General features: G+C 41.1%; 1 protein-coding gene across 1 annotated transcript in view; it reads left to right on the forward strand.

Annotated features, from left to right (window-relative positions):
• GALNTL6 (polypeptide N-acetylgalactosaminyltransferase-like 6) overlaps positions 1 to 23,751 on the forward strand; it is a 1,239,844-nt gene that overhangs the window by 1,203,803 nt on the left and 12,290 nt on the right. Inside the window, exons 9-10 of the mRNA XM_019521784.1 lie at positions 3,278 to 3,499; positions 14,909 to 15,025. Of these exons, the coding sequence (XP_019377329.1) occupies positions 3,278 to 3,499; positions 14,909 to 15,025 (339 nt within the window). The remainder of the gene's footprint in view (positions 1 to 3,277; positions 3,500 to 14,908; positions 15,026 to 23,751) is intronic.

A 23,751-nucleotide genomic window follows, 5' to 3' on the forward strand; every position in this document is an offset into this window, starting at 1 on the left:
ATTGAACTATACAGGATGTTTGAAATACATGAGCGGATGGTGTTCTATGAGTTTTGCACTGGTACTCTGACTTTTGCCTCTCCTGATAAATGTGGGATAAAACCTAGTTTGACCCCATCTGCATAGACAAAACCCGATACTCTTCTCACATGGTCAGGAGACTTCCATGTTATATGGTTCCCTCCAAAAGAGCTAGATTGCCTGGGTAGCTGTCATTCTTAAATCAAATTTATTTTATCTTTTGTCCTGGAAATAACCTATTCCCTTACTACTGAATGCTCATTTCATGTAAATTACCCTGGAAAATGGTGTTGGTTTGTTTGCAGTGGAATTTGCAACAAAAGACAACCTTATGTGGGACATAAGTCGTTTAGGAATAGGGACTACTTTTGTGATTTCTTAAATTGCTTTAATTGCACTTGCATTATTCCTGCAGGTTTTAATGTGTTTGCTTCATGGAGACAAACTTATCTTTCAGCGCCAGCCGAATGTACTTCATTTGTTCTATATCTCGTTGCCTTTGTATTCAGATAAGCCTTATTAGTTCAGAGACATCTTGGTTTGTGCAGATGCTTGAAGCAAACTAAATTAATAAAATTCAGGAGAGGAGTTTTCAAATGAATCTTGAAAGCAAATCAGAATAGAAATCAGGCTTGCAAATGTGCAGAGTCTATTCTGAAAGGAAACGTTACCTTATGTTGCTGATTATCAGATGTATATTGTCCTCTACCTTATTACAGAGCAAATCTCAGCATGTTGCAGCTAGCATTTTATAAAGAGAATATATGCTTGAGGATTTGTTTTTACAAGCAAAGCTATAAGATTCTCTAGTGTCAGGATGTCACCCAATAAGATATAGCTTTTGCATTGTTATTTTAACAGCTTTGGTAGAAATCTAGGTTTTAACTTGAGGTGTTAAATATGAAATATTAATTGTATTAAAGATTAATTGAAAGAAAACTAGTAAAACTTGTAGAGAAAGATGCACTTCTAAAGATAGGCGTTAATGGTATAAGGTGAATGTGTAAATGGACTGGGTCTGTATCCCACCACAAAAGACTATACCAACTCACTAGGATTTAGTTGGATTAGCAACTTTAAAAAACAGTAACAGAAAGAAAAATGCACCTTAATAATCTACTAAAACCTGTCAAAGCTGTGGATTGCAAAACACCAGGTGACTTCTTTTATGTGGCCTTCCTAAAGATCTTTGTCATAGGCGTATGGAATAAATAGTAAAAATTGAGAAGAAAAAGCATTGTCCTAAATCAGAAGCTGTCTTAGATACAAAGCAAAGAATAAGGAAAAAATTCAGTTTTCATCAAGGGTATCACTAGGGTATCACAATATTCCATTGCAGGCCCAGTATTTATCAAGATGCTAATGACCCAAAAGAGGAAAAGAATGAAATTTGCAGAGGACAAACTGATCCCAGTTAGCCAAAACCTGAGAGGCACCTAACAAAATTATGTGGATGTGCTGCATGAGTGCAGATGGCACTCAATAGTGACAAAGACAAAGCAATTTATAAGGGATTATTTGAATCACCCATACTCACCAGTGTAGTACAAAAAAAGACTTGAGTATCCTTGTGAACAGCTGAATGCAAACATCTGTACAGCAAGCAGGGGCAGTAAAAGAAGTGCATAAAAACAAGAAAGAAAATAAGATGCTTAGTGTGCAAAATATCTGGCCCTGTGAAGTCCATGGAAATTTAGGGTGCACAGTCCTTCATAAGATTTGTTCAGTATCTCAGTGGATGGGGCCTATACTTACCAACTGTAGTCCATATTTTTGCCTGTGAAATTAGACAGCAGGTCTAAACAATGTTTAGTTATCATGGTCTTCTATTTTGACCTTGACAGAATATAATTCAGTAGCACACTACTTAATCTATGGTTTATCTAAATGCATGGATGCAGTGACCTCCTGCACTTGTATTATAAGGCATTTTTCCAGTGTTTGGAAATGATAAAAAGAATTTAAAAAACAGTCCAAAAATATTAAAATAGTCCAAAAGGTCTGTGAAGCCCACAAAAGTGTTGTAGAAGGCAAGGCTGTGACTTATAATTGCTCCTGATGCACGGCAGTTAGGGATCTTGCACCCTGCAGCATCTGTGTGTAATGGAAGTGTTTTCCTCTGCCTTGACCCAGCTCTTTCAAGAGTTAAGAGAAAAATGTAGATAAATTCACATCTGCATACAAATATCCATCGTCTCTGCAAAAAGGAAGTTAGGTGCAGAGGCAGTGCAAGGACAGCACTAATGAATTGCCTAGGCAGCACTAGGACCCCGAGGACAACTCTGGCTTGGTCATGATCTACAGAAAGGAGTGCTGCATGGGCAAGACCAGGGGAGGGCCACAGACATACACTCAGTTCTCTCTCAGGCCTGGTAGAGCCTATCCAGAAAAGATAGTTCAGCAGAAAAATAATATTTTACATGGCAGAGTTTTTCTAAGGTCAGGTTTTTTTCAAGGGTAAGGGGTGGGATGAAGCTTTATCTTCTAATCTCCTCCGCATATCATAAGTGAACACCACAGCAGAAAACAAGGTGGTGTCTTTGTTTTGCTGATCCTCCTTAGCTCTTCCATCTACGAAGCATTAATTGTTTCAGGCATCAGTAGTGTGTGTGTGTGTGTATATATATAGATATATATATATCTATATATATCTATACACACACACACACACACACACACACGTGTCAATATACATCCTGTGTTTTAAACATATTAAGAATGCCTACTTAGTAGTGTGTAGCTGTAGCTAGAGGGACAGAACAGCAATTTGTTACTGACTCTGTCTTTGTGGATACATCACTCCGGGTTCTGAAAGATTGGGGACATCTAGAGGCCCTGGAGGAGTACATGAGAGGGAAATTAGACTGCATGCAGTATTTTAATGCAAAAAGCTAAACTTTAACTTCAGAATCCAGCTGCATCAAAACTATGCGAAAAGCACAATTTTAGTAATCAAGTGGGAAAAAAAATGGAGCTTCATGGTAAGATTCCCGGTGAAATAATTAGCCAAGTCTTTACTGTATCTGGCTAATTAAATCCCCATTCTGTAATTCCACTGAAGCACTAAAAAACAAACTGCATTGAAGCCATCAGTCTAATTATATCATGCTCCTAACAGTGTTTAATTGCAAAAGGGTTTATATTTGCTTAATACACCACCATCCAAAGCTGGCTAAGATCACAAGTTGGAGGCTGTCAGTGATACCATTCAGTAAGAACCTGAACAGATTAATGCCTGTTTCTTTCTGCTGCACAGAACCTGAAGCGTGTGGCAGAGACTTGGATGGATGAGTTTGCAGAATACATTTACCAGAGGCGGCCCGAGTACAGACACCTCTCCACTGGTGATATCTCTGCCCAGAAGGAGCTTCGCAAGCACCTCAAATGCAAGGATTTCAAGTGGTTCATGACTGCTGTGGCTTGGGATGTCCCCAAATATTATCCACCTGTGGAACCTCCACCTGCTGCCTGGGGGGAGGTGAGGAATAGACCAGCTACATCAAATTTAACATCATATCCCATCTGTATTACCTTGCTTTTCGTGCAAATCTACTGTAACTTTCTGCATTATAAGGAAGCTTTTATGAAATTAGGTTTTGTTCTCTTAACCAGTAGTATCATTAAGGGAGTTTGTAGCAATTAAAGTAATTTGTGAAACAGATATTGAAATAAGGAATTGCCATGTCTGGTGCCTATGGCTGTTTCTGGTGTGATCCATTAAAGCCCATGTCCACAGTCAATTATGCATACACAATAAGGGTAGCATAAAAAATAACAGGTAGGAATCATGATGAAATATTACAGGATGGCTTTGAACACTGAGAATGTAATTATTAAAAGGAAGGTCTAAAGTCAGCCTTAAAAATGGTGATTTTAGTCTAAGCCCACTAAAAATAGGTACATGTGGATGCGCCCACTATGAGGTATCTGCATGTGTGCGTACGGTTCTGCCTAGTCACTTGTGTGCTGAGATTTGCCTGTTCATGTGAGGACACAAGAATGAATACATGTTCTTCTAAAAGTTTTGGCCCTGCTTCCCTAAAATCATAGTAAAACTCCTAGTGGCATTTTGTTGATGACATCTCAGCTGAGCATTGGACTGTAGAGAATGGAAAGAATTCGAGTGATCTTTTTGAACAATCACATTAGCCTTTTGACTCTAGAAATTGCAGGTTATTGATTCCATTTTTAAAATACAGATTTTTTTCCCCCCAAACGATGCATTATTATTAATTTCAAGGGGGAAAAAAATCACTTTTTAAACTGTTTTTTTTTTAACTTTAGAAATATGAATAAGGTCAATTCTGGCTTTTCCTGGGTTTGCTAAAGGACTTTTGAAAATTATCAGTGAGCTATTACACATGAATAAAGGAAAGTAGGGGCTGAAACTTTAAGAAAAACTTTTGCTGAGAACCCTTCAACCACCAGGGCTAAGCACAGACAGTCAAAAAGCCTGTGGGGAGGGAGGATATAAATCCAGTTTTCACAGGTTTCTCTAAGCTGCATAGGTTGGTCCATTAATGAAGGGAACTCATGTTCATTCTACTGTTGGGGAATTCAGGCAGATGCCTGCACTGGCTAAGGCGAGAAGGCAGGGGGTGCTCTCATACGCCTCCCAGAGTGCCGGGCATTGCTGAGTATACTCCAGAACTGAGTGGGGTCCATCCCTCATTGACTGTCTGGCACATGTCCCCAACCCCCTACTGTCCCCCCACCTGCAGGGGGAGCAGGAATGTAGCCCCTGCACCCCAGTCCTGCTCCCACACCAAGCTGGGGTCCGCCCATGGAGCCCCATGCTGGAGGGCATTTCTCTGTCACTGCCTGGCTGCACAGCCCTGCCCCGCGCAACTCTCTGCCTCTGACCCACAGAAGGGAGGGGAATCAAGCCCCCCACCCCAATCTTGGTCCTCCCCAAGCTGGGATCTGTCCAGCTTGGGGGAGCCACATGCTGCAGGGCAATTTTCCCCCATCCCTGCCTGGCCGGGCCAGCTTTATTGAAGAAACGATCAGGCCCCCATACCAGGAAGCCTGGCAGGCAGCAAGGAGGCTTGTGTCAGTGGTGGGACCTGATCCTTTCTTCTGTGGAGCTGGGACAGGGAAAATCCCTGCCCTATGAGGGTCTGCCCAGATCAGGACATCCTGAGACAGGGGCAGGGGGAACCCCCTTGCAGCACTGGGCTCCCTCCAGCCAAGCAGATCCCAGCTTGGGGGGACTGAATCTGGAGCAGGGGGGCTTTTTTCCCCCCTCCCCCATGCAGGTCAGAGGCAGAGGCTCACAGGGGGCAGAGCTGTGCAGCCACCCCTGCTCATGTGGTGGGGGGAGACACTCCCATAGTGTGTCCACCCCCCTCCAGCCAGGCAGACCCCATCTCAGGGGGAGACTAGGGCCAGGATGGGGGACTCTGGTCCTCCACCTCCTCTCCGCTGCACCACTGGACTGACAAGCACAGGCAGGATTCAGGACTGGGGAGAAAAGATTTTTCTGCCTTAGCTCTGTGACAGCTTAGGGGCAGGGGCAGGGCCAGCCAAGTTCGGGTGGAGCAGAGGAGTACTGGCAGAGTCTAGCCTGCCTGTCCTGTGAGGTTGAGGTTAGTGGGGAGGCCACAAGGCATTGTAGGATGCTGGGAGACTGTGACCTAAATTGAGCTGGGAGTGGATCTTGAACAGAAGGTCTATAGACTTGTCTAACATAAACTGATTAAATCTGATACTACATCCATTCAGGTCTATATTAAACTGGGTTCCACCATTTTGAAACTGGTCTACATGCACTAAACTGCTGTTCTGTTACTGGTTTAGGCTCGTTTCCAATCACTTATACCGGTTTATGTGTCATTTCTGTCCCTAGCCCAGATGTCCCCATTAACCCAGAGTATTCCCCAAGAGAGGCAATCTTCCCAGTTTGTGATCTCTTACATGGCTCCAGATTCTAAACTAAACCAATTACTTCATTTCTTATAGCTGAGGTTAAAAAATAACTTCTTACACTTTCTGTCCTATTGTCTTTCACATTCTTTTAGCTAAGCCCCCAGCTACCAAACCTTGTAGTAACTTCTTGGCATAAGTGGCTTCAGTATATACTAACTACTGACCCCAGCAAATTTCCTTATTGTTGCAATATTTCATAGCTTTAATTTTGTTACATAAGTGTCATGTGAACTGGTAATACCAAGAGGTAATAATGATTTAACAGAATAACTGGGAAAGATCAAGGTCCAGTAACTCCCACTGTGTTTCTCCATTCAGGATCTGACATACAAACATGCGCACACCCCCGGTGCCTACAATTACAGGGCTTGGATCATTTGGCATATATCTGTTTAGCTCATTTAGACAATCCTTCCTACTCAATCTTTTAGATGGACCATATTTAAGATTCAGATGTTCATGATTTATATGGAGATAGTAACATAGTCCCTACATACAAGTACAGTGTGTTTAACATAAATCCTACAACCATATTATAGGCATCTAATTTTCTATTATAAGTATCCAGAGTCCTTGGAGTGGAAATGAGGATTCTTAGTCCTAAAAATAATTCTGTTTCTAAACTTATCAGAAGTGGCATTTCAGTCCTACTACTCTAAACTTTTTCCTGAGAATTTCACATTCCTTTAAAGTTTTAATTAGTTTGTCAGCGCTTGCAAAGGACTTGAAGAAACTTAAAGGTCAATGGCTGTTATAATTAGAAACTGAAAAGAGGAAAACAGATTGCTCCCTTATTACTTTATCAGAATTGAGCAGCTCCAGATACCTCACTGGCTGTAAACATCAAAAATCCTTTAATGGACATCTGTGCCAAGATGGACTGTCATTCACTGCATTCTCCACTTGCACTTGGAAAAGATATACATCTGTTTTGTCTATGCCAGCCTGAGAGAGGGTAAACATTGAAGTACTCAGACAATCTCTGGCTCCAGTATCCTGATATGTAACTAGTAAATGATGTGTGCAGCCCATAAACAGCCTATAAACTGCTCCTTTCTTTTTGCAAAACACATCTGCTAAGAATTTGACTTTTAAATTTCTTGGCAAAATCTATTCCTGCTAGAAAAGAATTATTTTTTAAATCCCTTCTCATCAAGCTTGATCTTTTGAACTTATTTGTGCCTCTTCCCTACATAGCTGGAAGGGTACATGTTGCATCTGCTGTTTCTGCTCTGCCTTTTCAGCATCTCAAATGCATGTATATGGCAATTGTAGAATGAATATAGGAGAAATTAAAGTTAATGAACAAATTGCCATCAATTTTGTATCTGGGCTGGACAATTATGCCATTTCCTCAGCTGCTAAGGTATCCCAAGAATATTTGTTTACAGAATAGGTCCTAGATTGCACGGTACCTGCTAGTATTTGAAGGGCATGTCAACTGCCCCTTAAATTGGGCTTAAAAAGCAAGTTCTTTGCAAAGAAATGGAATTTCATACAGTGTTTGTGACCAAAGTCCAAAACGTTGGCTGGGTTGGGTGACATTGCCCTGAATGATTTTAAAGACTGGGAGCACTTGCAGCATTACCAGCTGTTATCCAGTGCGCATTTGCAAACATTACATACCTTTAACATTTATGTGAGAACATGTTTTGCAAGGTCAGATATAAAATGGTAGCTCTGAGTAAATTGTTTTGGACTTCATACATCCTGTATTCAAAGTCATATAGGAAATTCATTCACTTTCCTGATACAATATTGAACATCTGTAAAATGAAACTTTTCTTCACTTATTTAATATTCAACAAGTCTCTCTGCCATTGCCCTAATGCTAAGTTATGGGGCCTGAAGTCACTCCGTCCTCATCCCCATTGAGAACTCATAGATTTAATAGAACCACTTTACAATAGTGATATGAAAGCCCAGAGATAAAACACTCTGAAGCTAAACCAAATGACATATTTGAAAATGGATCAAAGGGCAGCTTTACATGTGCTCTGGCATGGGGGCTGGGCACTTTAATTAGAGCGCTCACATCATCTCGTGTATTCAGCGTCCTGTGCTTCTAAATGGCAAAAGGAGCACTTTAACTAAAGTTCATTCAACCTCCATTCAATACTGAGTACTGCATAGTTTCTGTACCACTCAAATTACTACAAAATTAGTCACCCTGGGTTTCAGGGTGCCCTACTTTCTTCGGACTTCACTCAGGCTATGCTTGACTTCTAGTCTCTTCTTTTTTATGGTCCACACAAAGGGAAGACGTTTTCTTTTAACTAATTGCATATCAGTTAACATGAAAGGTAGTTCATCTTTAGGCATTCAGTCTGTAGATATGTATGTCTGAAAGATTATCTAAGGATATATCACGCTCTCATACCAAGTATAGTTAAAATCAGTGTAAGGATGGCTTACTTGAAAGCAGACTGTGAACAGCTGCGTTCCCATTTTTGTACCTATGTGAATATTTCTAATGTCCTCTAAAAATACAGCCAGTTTTGTATTCTGAGCACTAAATCACACTGTATGAAAAGCATTTTCTAAATTGGTAGAGACTGGAAGCCTCTTATGATGCCGTATTGCATTGCAGTGACCCTGACAACAGAGTCCCAGCACCACCTTTGTATTCAAGGGCAATACATCATTTGAACAGACGATTAAATTGAGCAGTAGTTCTAAGATGATTTGTCATTCATTTCATGTACTGAAGATAACTTGATCACCTTATTTCAGAACTCTTTTTCAGTCATTTCCTACATCAAAGACATGCACTTGAGGTTATTAAATATCGCTAAACTGGTATGAGTCCATGGTAAAACATAAACTTGTCTTTAGATTAATGTTGTACTTTCAGAAAATCGGAGTGATACTTTTTAATTTTTCAGTAGACATTTTTTGCAAGCTGAAACGCACAGAATGTAGGTTCAAGTTGCCCTAGGGACTGTCTCTTCCTCACTGAGCCCTTCTACATGTGAATATCAGGAGATGTGATTGTGGGTTCATGCATTAGATCCCATTGCACCTTACTGCTAATGTAGGGGGAGCCTGGGATTGGCAAAAAGCAAGCTCCCACAGCCAGGAGTCCCCTCAGCTAGTCGCATGCTACTGGGACCCAGAGTCAGCAGCTGCTGGGGCTGAGTCCCCTTAACCTCACAAGAGGTCTCAGTGACACCAAAGTATTTAAACATAAATGGTTTGCTGAATCAGCACCTTGGTTTCTACCTAACACTAGGGTACTAAATACTGACCTACCCAGCTTGGTTCTGTAGCACTAATCTTTGTGATGCACCTTGAAACCCACAGATGAAAATGCAAAGTATCTTTTCATACAGTCACTTCAGGGGTTTTATGGTCTGTCTAAAAATTAACAGGTTTTTTTTTCTGCTGTGTAAAATATTTCAGAAAAGGAAGCATGTCCAGAAGGGCAGTGCCTGGTTCCCTCTCCCTCCCTGTTGTTGGTGGTTCCTGCTGGTAGACGGTCCCTGACCACAGATCCTTACAACCATTTTTATGTGGATCAAGGTTCATTACTATTTATAGTAACTAACTGCTAGTTATAAATCCCTAAAGGAATTGATGCCCAGGTGCCATCTCATAACTGCAGTTCTGATGTGCTGCATTGGGCTCCAGAACTTAAACTCACCCTACCTAGCAGCCAGGTATTTTCACAGGGGAGTCCACACCATCTTGTGCCTCATGCATGCAGAATGCATCCAGGGCAAGTTCTAAAAGCACAGCCTGAAACCTTATCACAGGGGCGAGCAATTATTTTGGGTGTAGTTCAGCTTATCAAGTTTTGGCAAGCTGTTAAGGACCGCGTGGGTAGTCCCACCCTGTGACAGGTGCCCTGCCCCCTGGTCGCCATCCTGTGACCAGAAGTCCCACCCCCTAACTTCTGACCTTTGCCACCAGAAGTCCCTCCCCTTGCCCCTGGAAGCACACCTTTCGGGTACTTTGGGTTTTGCCATCTCAGAACCAGAAAAATAGCAAATTATATTCTAACAAGTGATTATCTACAACATTCGTTAATTTGATTTTAAAAAATATTACCTTGAAGACAGCGGATAGAGAGAGACATGGAGAAGGATACAAAATTTTACAACCAATTTATTTATTTATTTTGCTATTTTTTAAATAATGTATGTATTAAAAATTGCATTTTTTCAGACCAGAATGTTTTGGTTTCAACATGTAAAACTAAAAACTTGTGCCAACTTATATACTATGCCTCCTCTACTCATTTCCCACCCAGGTACTATCATATGCATTAACAAAAAAAAACAACAGATTTTCTAATGGTCAAAGCAACATAAAAGAAAAAGTTCTCATTTAATCATCTTCAGCATGGGAAAGGAGATAAAATATAAAAAAAACCCAATCATTTAGAACCCTGACAAAGACAGTGGCTGACTTGGAAAAAATGGTGGGCTTCCACCAGTGTTTCATGTCCCAAAAATCAGCTTCCACTACGAAGTAGAGGCTTAAATATTGATACTCAAGAGATTAGATGAAAAGTATAATGATAACTTCTCCCATTGGTTTAGAGAACTAGAGAAGTGCTTTTATTAAACATTGAAAACTCAGCATTATAAAGCTGAATATTCTAATAGGATCTGATTAATAAAACAAAAGCAGGAGGTGTGATTCGTAGCAAAGCTGGCAGTTTTTGACACTTTCTGCAAAAAATATCCTACATTTACAATTCCTCCATTTTCTTTAGATGCCCAAGAAACATATTTGTTTATTAATTATGGGTGTTAGAGTGCTTTTTTAAAAATTCAATGGACTATTAATCTATTCAGTTATGAAATGTGCAAAAGACTAATAGGCGATCATATTTCTCTAACCTCATCTCTAAGGTCCTAAGCAGCTCAAACTTCTTAAGTCCTTTCATTTAAGAAGGGACATTTTAGGTCATGTCCCTTTTTCCATGAATATCTTTATGTATTAAATAACCTCAAAATCTCAGAGTGTCAATTCCCCTGCTAAATGAAATTCTTGCTAAGCCTTTGTCTACACTAGGGAAAAAACTATCAGCGTTTTACAGATGACACTATTTTTCATACTACATTAAATTCTTAAACAGAATACGTAAGGAGCAGATTTATAAATAGACCTTAACCAAGCCTGCATTTGTGTGCACATTTTTATCTGTGCAAGCCCTTTTTAAGCATATGCACCCAGTGGCAATGTGTAGGGGGTGCACACACACTCCCTGACAGCACTGGTACACCCCCTGACAGCCAGCGCTCCCCACTTAGGTGACAGGTGGGGGGGCAGGTGGGAGCACCGGTGCCCCCCTTGGGAGCACTGGCCAGGGAGTGGAGATGCCAGGAAAAGCACCACTGGCACTTCTGGGAGTGCTGCTGGCACTTCCAGGATGCCCCGCTCGCACTTACAAGTCGGTGAGATAGCACCCTCCCTCCCCCAGTCGGCAAGATTGGCAGTGGGACACTGTCCCCCACCCCTGCCCCAGTCGGTGAGAAAATCACCTTATTTCTCATCTGACTGGCCACTAGGGGGGCACGTGCCCCCGCCTGACTCAGGAGGCACCAGTCACCCATGCATTCACCTCTGTATACAGGTGTTAGGATTTGGGATGAAACAAATGGGCTTTGTTTTTGCCTCTCCCCACCCTCTACATATACACAAACTGGATTGATGAGGTGGTTCAAAAATTGTGTGCACATAAAAGGAGGTCACTTTTAGCTGACCGAAATGAAAAATCTGGACTTGCCAGTGCTTTTGTAATTTTAATTGAAACCCAATAGTTTAGAAATGTATAGCTAGATGAGGGATTCAAAGGCATGTTTATTCCTTAATGAGAAAAAAAATCACAGTTTCCAAAGCACTTCTGCTCTCCTTTCCTGATATATGTGCGAATCATGTCAGATTTACTAACGGCATGGTGCTGATGCTCCATAGAACATTCCCTGTGGTTCTGACAGCAGTTTGAACTGCTCTGTTCAGTTTCTAATTACAGCCAAGGCAGAAGAGAGACATCACAAAGCAGAAGTACAGATTTGATTGAGATGCCTTTATTACAACAACAAAAACTGCTCTGTAACTAGAGAGGCCAGAAAGAAAAGAAAGGTTGAGAAATGGTTGGGACAGGGCAAAGCAGGTAGCCAAGAAAGCAATAAACGGGGAGAAAAAAATTAAGAAATAGAGAGAGAGAAGCAGAGAAAAGGGAAATAAAGAAGACAGGGAAGAACTAAATCATGAAGGATGCAAGTAAACAGTATCCTTAAATAAAAGCCTTTTCCAGAAAACTGATAAGTAATCTTGCTCCTGAAATGAGGGAGAACAGCACAGGGCAATTGCCATACTAAATGAAACTACGAAAGCCCTATGAAGGCTACAAGGTCTTCAGGAGAACAGTTTCCACCTTTTCTTGAAATAAATATTTATTTTAGGGTATATCTTGCATGGGCAGAGCATCATGCTAAAGTGACTGTTCCTGTTGCAGTAGCTGACCCAGGACTGCATTTGTTAAAGATCCCATGGTATTTCTACATGGCACTTTATTAATCTTAATGTTAAAACTAATTTTAGCCTCTCTGTCTCAGTTGGCTTGTACCTTTTGAGTATATAACTTGACGAGGAGACAGTTACTAAAAGAGCTTATAGCTTTAGAATAGTTTGGGTGTTCTTTATTTGTACAAAGTATAATTAACCATCTTGGAACTGTGTGAATGAGGCCTTATTGACAGCATAGTGGAAATGGTATTTGAGACTTATTTTTAACTTAAATTTTGAAAATCTGCACTTAAAATCTATCTACCCAATTTTGCTATTTCACATTTCTGACTGAAAATATAAAAATAAAGACAGAGGTGTTGACAATCTGGTTGACTTTTACACTGACATAACAAAGTGCTGCATACTTACGATTCATTCCCACCCAGCCCATGGAAGGGTTGAGGCCTAAGATTATTAAGCCAAATATTCAAGCTGGTAGGCAAGCCATTTCCCCCCAGGGAATATTCATGTACAGATAACACTCTGCAAATGTGGAGAAGTTGACTCCACTTCAATAATCAGCAGAGGGATTTTGAGCACTGTTTTAAATACATTTTTAACACACACGTTTCCATTTCGGTGAGAGCAGGAATGCTCAGAACCTCTGAAATACTGGATTTAATTCTCTGCAGTGATTTTCACGGCATCTTGATATGTACTTTACATCTCCCAATCTCAGTTACTTATTTATATAATCTCTGTAAAATAATGTATATTTATGTAAACTCTATTGTTTATACAATAATATTTCTGTCTCCATAACCACCTCTTTCCACAAAATGAAGCCAGACATAGACGCTAATTGGGTGTCATAGTCTATAGATAACAAGTGATCTCAGCTGAGTTGCCCCCTTATATCTTCTTTCTCTACAAAAGAGAGTGATCATCCAGGATTGCCTTGTTCTATTTAAATCCTTTTCCAATTTTTCCTCTGAATCAAAATCCCAGAAGGCCTAAAGGGAAGGTGTATTTCCTTCTTTAAAACCTTCAAATGACTTGCACTGGTCTGAATTATCCTTCCATGTTTTATAGACCTCTGTCCTGTATCTATACCAGGTGCTGCCTTTGAAAATAGCTTGAGACTTCCTCACACTTCTTTGAGGGTTAAATTCTGTTTAGCTCCTGCCTGCCTGGGATGTCATCAGTAATATTCACAACTTCAGCGCAGATTTCCAGTGAGGTCATACATTACATTAATGCTAGACAACCAGTTCCTTACAGGCCTCTTGGCAACTAAAATAATAACAGTTACACATAGTGTACAAGCAACTTGTAACTAACTTACCATTACAGCAGCACTACACAGTAGGTAGGTAATTATTATTAGTTTCTCTATTTTATATGGGAAACTAATAATATATGGGATAAGCTGGTAGATAAAGTAAATTTGCAAGTCACAGTCGCTAAGTAAGTCATTGGCCAGAGCCAAGATTAGAATTCAGAAGTTCCCGTCTTTCAATTCTGTGCTCTTTTTTCCAGACTACAATGCCTAGGTAAAGCAAAGTTACAGACTATATGTACTTGAAATGTATTGCAGATGTATAATCTGTATGTCTGTCCATGTGCTAGATTTCTGTATACAGCTCTAAAGGGGATACTTTGTTTATTTTCTTTAATCTTGAGTTCCACAATGCAGAGTTGTTTGATATTTTTAAATAGTACAGTTTAAGAACTCAAATCTGGCACCTTTTCTTGTTATCAGTAGCACTTTCCACATGACTCTCTTTTATTCCTGTTTTCCAAGAACAGCATCAATGCCATGTATATGGTCTGATTGAAAATGCAGGACTAATTATTACTCAGCAGTAAATTACCTTCAATCTCAAAAGTGCTATTTTCCCTTTATGGATAAGTTCAGTGGCTCAGAATCCATATGGACAGAATATGCTCCACACACTTAGTGCAAATATAAGTGTTTCTTAAGACTTTGTATATTAAATATTAGTATGTGATCATATCTGCAACAATGTGGGTGCATCTACACATGAAATTAATCTGATGCAATAAACTCCAGGACAGTGCATGCTGTTATTGTCAAAATAAGAACTGTTTGCATCTGAGCTTCAGAAAACTATAAGAGTCTCAGAGATAGGAACAGATGGTTTTTCCTTTGAATGAGCTTGAGCTGGCTTATTTGGATTGCAAAAGAGTAAAAGTAAACTTTGATGACTCTCCCCTCCCCCAAATGTCCAGTCTCTATTCCCAGCACGATTCCACAAAACACCTAACCTGGATTTCTTAATGCAGTGTTTCAAGGTCTTCTGCAAGAAACAGTATTGCAAAGAAATATGTCAGTAAAGATAAATAAGTAAGAGGTGTGTACCTATCCCTGTGTTCTAACTAAACCATAACTGAGTCAAATTTCAGACTCCTATGTCCTAGGAAGTTGTATTCTGCATCTTAATGTAATGTGAAATATTGTTTTTTGGTTTTACAGATTCGAAACGTGGCAGCCAATCTCTGTGTTGACAGTAAACATGGGGCCACAGGGACTGAACTGAGATTAGATGTCTGTGTGAAGGATGGCTCAGAACGGACCTGGTCACATGAACAGGTATTGTAATAGTGAAAGAAGAAAAGAACTGTAAAATTATTGATTCTCTCTTCCAAATATTAAAGACTTTTCTCCTCTTTGTAAGACATTAAGCGAGGTATGGAATATATATTTTGTTGTGCTGTTAACCATAATAACTTTTACAAAACAAACATTAATATAGCCTTAGAAATTCCACTATGTGTCTTTAACAGTTTGCCCTATCTTCTTTTATAAAAAAAAAAAGTTGTTACACCTCAAATACTCTTAGAGCCTCCTTTATTCCTTTCTTTAAATTAGTTCCCAGAATTTTGTAACATGTCCATCTTTGATATGAAGTGTCAACATTTTTGAAATAACAGAGGAGTCTATCTCCTCCATACCCCTTCCACCTAACAGCCATAGTGACTGGAGATGAGCCAAAAGGGCTTGAGAAAGTAGATTCGAAAAGAACTCAGATCAAGAGGTAAGAAAGCTGATCTCAGCAGCTATATGGGCTTCTAGTACAAGCCACATGGATTGATATCCAAAGAAGCTAGAAAGAAGGAGATTGTAATCAAGACAAGAAGTAATGAGACTTTACCTAAAAATTTTGGCCATGTGAATTGACAAATATTGGAAACATGGAGGAATACAAACCTAGGTTTGTATACAGACTAGACCAATAGGTCATAAAAAAGGAGTGAAGATGATTTACAGGTTATGGGTTTGGGTAATGTGGAGAGGATAAAGAAGTAGGACAGTACATTGGCTTTAGGATTGGGGTTTCCTATTATTTTGTCCATGTTTAATTTAAACAATGAGATATCAGAGACTGGCTAAGATGCCCAGTTTTGCGCCGAGGGCTGGTGTGCTATTTGTTCGCTCCCAGTTACACTACTAAACCTATGCCTCCCAGAGAACCTGAGTTATTCCTATGTGACTGACACAAAATCATATGCACATTCATACAACAGAATATTTTTTCAGAACTGTACAAGATAGCATTTCCTCCAAGCCTTAATCACTTAGGTTTTCCCCTGTCTGCTGAGATGCTTAAAAAAAAAGGCAAGTTCCAGCACAGGTATTTCATATCTGTTGTGTCTGAGGAGGTGAGAAATTATGTAAATCCAGGCAAAAAATTAGATTTAGGATCACTTTTCTTACTTTCTGAGTTAAAACCTAGGCCAGTGAGGTGCACTGATCAGTTTTGGTGGGAGCTGATCATCTTCAGTACTCATGAACCAGTACTCATCAGCACTGGTTGTTGAAGGTGGTGGTAAGCACTTCGCTGAATCAGTCCCTTAGTTATGTTTGTAATTATAGACATCACTTCCTGCATTTCACCACTGTCTGAAACTGGAATATGTAGTTCAAGAAAACTGTCAGCAGAGGGCAGCTCCAGACAAGCAGTGCACCATGTTGAGACAGGAAAGATAAAAAGGTTAATGAATGTTTAACTGTGAGAGATTTTCAGTTCTGAAAGCCACTAAAAATGGAGATTCAGCTGCACTGACATAAGAAGAAGTTCATCATTTTTAAAGTTCAGAGGAAAAGTAAACTGATTTTAACTTCAAAATACCACAGTTTATTTTATCATGGAAAATGAAACAGGAGGCTTCTTTCCCATGTTACAGAAAATTACACTGTATCCAGAAGTTACACTTTCGACTTTGAGGAACAATTGGGATTAGTTTATCCAGCTCTCAGTGTGCATTCTAAAAACACTGAGAAATGTTTCCAAGTACAAATGCTGTAAGCATTATTGCCTCCAGAAGAAAAATAGCATGGCAAAAATGTACATACACTTCCTTCTGGAAAGGGATTTTTTTTTTAACTGAAAAACTCTGAAATTGAAAGGCAAAAAGATTGCAAAAGTATTTGTAGTGAGAAGATTCAGAGTATCTTCCCTAATATATAATGTTTATCATGCCACTGATGAAGAGCTTGTTAATTTGATTACTTTTTAAGATACCTAATATTTACTTGGATTGTTTTATGGCAAAATAAAGCATAGATAAAAAGAAGCATGTTTGGATGTTTGGATTTTCATATCAGGACTCAGAGTTTCTGAGCCCTGATGTGAAAGTCATGCACCCTACTGATAGGATCAAAAGGTGTGATTGTTGCCACAGTAGGAATCATTTTACTCAGCATTTTAAGGCTTCCAGTTAAAGTAAGAAGGAAAGAACCGGAGAGGTCTTTCTCCGAAATCTCTCCGAAACCAGTCAGAACCCTCCAAATTGATTTGGACAGATTCAGAAAGATTCAGAGATTTGGACATAGACACAGCTTTAAATGTTTTTTCTACATACCTCTAGGTAGCAGACGGCTTGTGAATGCTGTGATGCTGAAGTGCATGGAGTGTCCCACAGAAGCACAGGGGGCTCCCCAGCGCACTTGGCAGCAGACCTGGAAGAGGACCAGAAGCACTTTCAGTCCACCTCCAGGTCCACTGGGGACAATGCTGTCCTTCCCACCCCCCATGCTCCCCCAGCTCAGCAACTGGTGCCTCCTGGGCCTAGGGGAGGGCACCCCATGGCAGATCGCCGAGGCAGGGGGAGGCATGGGGAGGCCCCCCAGCACGCACCCCGGTGGACCCAGAAGTAGCCCGGAAGTACTTCCAGTCCACTTCCAGGTTCACCACCCAACACATGGAGGGCCCTCCCACCCCCGCACTCCTGTGGGACCCAGCATCGCAGCATTCACTAGCCACGCTGGTACCTCAAGGTACATAAAAAAAACATTTAAATCTGTGTCTGTGTCCGAATTGCTGATTCTCCAAATCAGCATCGAATCTTCAGATTCAGATTTGGCCGAATTGAATCAGGGACAGTGATCTGAATCAACAAATCTGTTGATAACTGTCCCTGATTCAGGCCAAATCCAAATCAAATAGGGCCCACTTTGCACACCCTAATGATTATCACTTTGCCACTGAGAATTGTCAGAAAGCCATGAAGATGAGCTTGGTTAAAAGAGTGCTAGAAACAGCTATAAAAACACCACCCCCAATTTTTCCTCACTCTTTGTGGCTTACAGGATTTCTGCATATGCTGATAGTATTTTGTGCTGAGTATTTTATTACTGTATCCATTTATATTTTCATAACATATTTTGCTACACATCAGGTAACTTTCTATCAAAAATGTATGGGTACATCTGTAGATAAAATTGTGGCAGGATGTGACTTGTATAACGAATTAATAGATAGTGACCCTGCCCTGAGACAGAGAAGTCAACTTTTGCACCAGAATTTGTTCTTGTTACCATATTTTCAATTCCAAGGTGAGGTGTTTTCCTTATTTAACATGGGAAAAAAGCCCCTCATCTTGGAATTGAAAATGAGGTGGCCGAGGACAGGCAGATGCCATGTCTCTGCTGCTGCCAGGTTGGGTTGGGGCCAGAGCAAGTATATGCTTCATGCCCCAGGCTGGCATGGGGCCAAAACCAGAGCAAAATCAAGGTAAACAGCATGGGGAGAGGGAAAGGGACAGAGGCTGTAGGGAGCTGGGACAGAGGCAGCAACCCCCGCCCCACCCTCCACCCCCTTATGTGGGTAAATACGGTATGTCATGAGGCGTAGGAAGGAAAGATGCATCCATTAACAGTATGCCTATGTGACATTTCCTTATAACAGCCTTCAGTGGTTAGAATAGAAACCTTAAATCACAGATCTCCAAAGATACTAGCAGGTAAAACAGCAGACAAAGAACTAGTGATCCATTTTTTAAGTTTTTGGTGAGTGGGAGAGCTGGAGACAACAGCTCTGCTGTTTTAGACTCTGAAAATGAAGAATGAATACTCTTCAACAGAGAGGGAAACAAGGAATATGCTTTTACTAGCAAGAAAGCCATCTGGATGATTGCATGATTCAGTAGGTCCTTCCCATCTCAAATTGCTAAGTGTATATTCTAAAATCAGGCAGAGGGCTGATGAGATTAGCAGAGTAAAACTACATCTCTGTCTTTTCCTGAATCCTGCTTACTTGCTTTGGAAAAAATAGAGGAGAAACAAATGGGCACATGGCAGGCTGCCTAGGGGAACATAGGGATATTTCTCCCTTTTGTGAACAAGTAAAGGTTTTATCTAACCATCTTGCAAAGGAAGGTGCTGAATGGTCTCAATTCCTGATGACTGCAATGAGAATTGAGGCTGTGTTGCACAGGATCAAATCTTATAAACAAGATGATGTTGTAATAAGCAATATGAGTTTGTAAAGGAGAGACTACTGCAGCTAAACTCTAGCTGTCTTGACAGAGCTACGGGTTTAGTGAATTTAATTTATCAAGACATGCATATACCCCCTTATCTAAAGTGAATAGAGAATTGGACATATGCTTTCAGGCTAAAGCTAACATTGGAGCGCAGACAATACTTACTGACAGAGCATATTAATGGTAGCAGAACACTGTCTTTATCCTGCACGGTGTTAGCAACTGCCATAAATAAGTTTTGATGTATAGACAATGTCAGATTTAATTATAAAATCTCCTTTTTAGGCTGAGTGGAAGTATCAATTAACATGTTTATGCTGAGACAGCTAGAAACAATAGAAGCTATTGCCCTGGTAATGCTGGATGGGCTAAGTGGAAGTGCCTGAGAAGCCAGGTAGGCTGACCAGCTATCTGACTGTAAACATAGGAGATATGAGATATTTTGGCAAGCTCTGTGTATATAAGAAGAGAAGACCAGCATACAGTAAGGGAGACAGTTGTTGGAAACAGAGAGACAATACACTCTTGAGGTACAGAACTCACTAGAGATATCTGCTGCTATAGGATTTTGTGTGTGTTCCTTGAAAATACACAAGGTCACACTAAAGAATACACCTGATTTATATCCTCCATTTCTGAGGTTACTTTTATAATGCTATCACCATGGACAGACAGCACTTGCTGCTGGAGATAGGAAAAAATAGATAGTGGTTCAAAGAGCAGCTCTAAGAAGAGGAGGAGGAAGAAGAAATAACCCATCTAGCATGAAGGTTTTAATATCCAGTATTTCTGAAACTACCAGGGCTGGAAATGAGAGCTTCATACAGTCACAAACCCATTATTTTCAGCTTTCAGACAGGATGGCCTACAACATTAATCACTCCTTCTAGCAGTTCCAAAACAGTCATCTACAGAAACCAGGAAGGAATTGAAAAGGGAGTCTGGACACAGGCTGGTTATCATAATCTTTAGATGTGAGGGTCAGGTTGTGATCTTTTACATGCACATCATTCTGTGTAGCAGCAGTTCTCAGATCCCAGGCTGAAGTTCACAGGCAGCAGTGGTCTGAGGCCTGTTACTGCTGCTGCACAGAAATACATTTTGGCTTAGTACATACATGTAAAAAGCCTGAGCCTGAATGATTCAATCTTTGCAGGTTAATCTAATCTGCATAGACTGAACCAATTTGCAAGTGAATAGACATTCACTTTTGATTCTGGAAATGCAGCCACATGTCTGCAGTGGCTCAGGCTAGAAGCCAGGGGCCGGGAGGCATTACAGTGAGCCCTCCCCTCCATTCAGCAGTAGCCACAAGGCTGAAGAGAAGCGAACTCTGGGGGGTGGGGGGGGCACATGGCAGACTTGAGTATGACTGGGGAGGGATTTAAAACCCTACCCTGGCCTGCAGGGACCCCAGTTGGGGTGTGCCTGGAGGGGGAAGGGGAAAAGAGTCCTTGCCAGGGTTGTCCTTGAGGGTGGGGCATAGCCAGATGCCAGCCAGGGCAGTGCCTCAGGCGAAGTGGGTGTAGGGAGGTAGGGAGGGGGATTAAATTCCCCTTCTCCCCTCTCTTGCACAGGCTGCACAGGCTGACCACACCCCCTGCCATGCAGGCAGCCAGTAGGGGGGAAAGACAGGCAGACCCCGGCTGGGGTCCCCATGCCCATGGGGAAAGGGCAGACAGGGGAGTTTAGTCCCCCTGAGCCTGTTGGCCCACCCCCTCCAGTCCAGCAGAGAAAAGTCTAGCAGAGGCTGTTCTGCCCCCACCAGGCAGACTGGGCTGTGCCAGCTGGGTTTCCCACCCCTATCCCCTGTCAGCCAGCCCTCACTGCTCCAGCTAGAGAGCAGGGAGACGGGGCCAGTCCTGTTTTGTTCGAGCAGACAGCATAGCCCAGGGCTGCAAAGCATGCTGAGATGCTGGTGGCCTCTGATTGAACTTGAACCAGGAAGGAGTCTGGCACAGAAGTTCCATAAATGGGTTTGACCTAAATCAGTTAAGTCTGATACTACATCAAGCAGGTTTATCTTAAACAAGTTTCTGGCATTCTGAAACCGGTTTATGCACACTGGACTTCTGCTGTGTCACAAGTTTAAACCAGTTTCTGATCACTTAAACTTGTTTATTTGTAACTCCTGTCCCAAGCCTTTGAAAATCAAGCAGTGAAGATTAGAAAATGACTCATGAGTCAGGAGAGGATTTACTGTTTTCAAATCAATCAGAAGAGTTAGAAAACTGTAGAATGGTTGTTCCATACTGGTAAGAAGCTGGTATTCCCAGGTTTCTCCTGTTGACTGTCAGTCATTCTTTGGAGCCTCAGGTTTCTGACTTGTTCTGTAGACTAGCAGTGATTTTGTTTTCTACCCTCTCAGGTTTCTGGGTTTTATAACACAGCAGCCTTGCTTCATTCTGCTATGCTGAGTCTGGCTTCTCGTCCTGATAATGACATAATAAGATGTCACTGTAGAGTATGTGAGACTTCTTCAGAGAAGGATTTAACCTTTTGCAAAATGAGGATTGGGTTAAAAATAAAGTTAAAGCTGTCCAGTGTGGTTTCCTATAGATAAAGGTAACATAATACTCTGGGGAAAAGAGGAAGTAAGCATAGCACAGAATCAGGTTAGAAAAACCCTGGGTAGAGAACCTGTAATGCAGAAACAAATAGGAAGCGACAGCAGCTAACAAAAAGGACCTGAGCTCACAATGAGGTGCTGCAGCAAAAAGCAAATATTATTCTGATATGAGCTGTACACACTGTGGACTTGCCTGCAGGCAAGGTAATAATGCCTCTGTGTCATATCCATACAACCACATTTGAAGTACAGTGGAGCATTTTGAGATGCTTAATTTTAAAAAGAGCGTAATTTTCTTAAAAGAAGCTGAGGATGAATATTGCAGTAAAGGGCTAAAATGTGAGACTGATATTAGAGATACTCAGGATCAGAGTTTGATTTCATTGACTTGAAGGATCTTAGTATGGATTTTTGAAGGTGTGATAGATCAGGGTATATCTATACTGCAGAAACAGATGTTTAACCAAGTTAGCTCAGGTACCAAAAGCAATGCAGTTATAGCAGTATGCAGCTTCTGTGCAGTGTAAATTATACCATTTGGAGCCCCGTACTGCTGCAGTTAAATTGCTTCTAGTACCCCTGCTGGCTTAGGTACCTCTACACACTGCAAGCTTGAGTTCAGGTAATCAGCAGCTACTCAGTGGGCCAAAGGACAGAGCTGTTAGCACAAAAAATAGCTTTCAGCAGGGATAGCACAGTGCTGAGGAGCTAATACTAATATTCAGTGAAAAGCTATTGGCTACCTGAAAAGAAAAGGCATGTTGCAAATTTAGATTTGGTGCCATCAGGTCTGTCTCCTATGTAACTGCAAGACTGTTTTTCATGGCATTTATTTCAACTAACTGGTCTCTGATGGAGGAAGGTGCTTATTCTGACTCCAGCATCTCCCTCACACTTGCATAAAAGGAGTTCTAATGTCTTGTAGGTAAATGACAAGATGCACAGCAGGAGAAACGAGGAAACAATTTCTGTTCTGAGGAAAAAAGCAGGGCAAAGAAAGGACATGCTAACACTCAGCATAGACAGACATGCATTTGAAGTGTTCCAAATGTGAAGTGTTTGGAGGCCACTCCAATTTGGAGGGTATCAAATTCAGTGCACATGAGCACTGTGTATGATCCCCACCCCCAGAGCACTTCAGAATGGCTGAAAAGGCACGCAGTGGTGGAGCTCTCCAGCCAAGGGCATGGAGAATAGAAATCCCTGCATTCCTCAGCCTCTGGAGGACAGCCAAGAAACAAGAAAGTGTTTACTTCCCTTGCCTGTCTGCCCTGCTCTCCCCCACCCTCAAGGGGGAGAAAAGCAGAGCGCTGTGAGTTGCCGGAGGACCGATCAATTCTGTCACATTCTACCGGAGCATGCACAATATGTTTCAGAAAGTATTTTTGCACTGCAAAGATGCTTGCCTTTTTTGAGGGTCATTTTTTAAGGACTTCTTCAGCCTTAAGCATCTGCAACTTCACAGCTTGTAGCACTTCAAAGGCACTTGGAGTACTTCAAATAGTATGTTTGTCCGTGACTGTTCTTTCTTATAAATAAAGGAAACTATATTAAATGCCTAGCCCTAGAGGAAAGATCTGTCCAGGTAACTGATTGTGTCCTTGGTCCTAGAGATTTCTAAAAAAATGGCAAGAGAAATGGTTCATGTTTAAGGCTCAGTTAGGAATATCATCTGAACCCCAAGTGTTTTATAGGGCTGTATTGTCTACAATTCCATGGAATACTGCCCAGAAACAGGATTCTTGAGGCTTATTCATTTCATTTGTGGTAGTAACTCAAGATCCATCCCTCTCTGTTTATAGAATTAGGAAAATAACTAAGACCTGGTTCATCTATTCTAAACTTCTCCTTTTCTGCCATGAACCAGCATTTGTTCTTTGCTGATGTTTGCTCCTGTTAATGGGCTCATTTAACAAATGTAACTTTGCATTGCCAGAACACGTAGATGAATTACCTAATTAAATGTAAAATATGATGTGCAA

Source organism: Gavialis gangeticus, unplaced genomic scaffold (genome assembly GCF_001723915.1).
Source record: "Gavialis gangeticus isolate Ggan-Ray unplaced genomic scaffold, GavGan_comp1, whole genome shotgun sequence".
NCBI lineage: Eukaryota > Metazoa > Chordata > Crocodylia > Gavialidae > Gavialis > Gavialis gangeticus.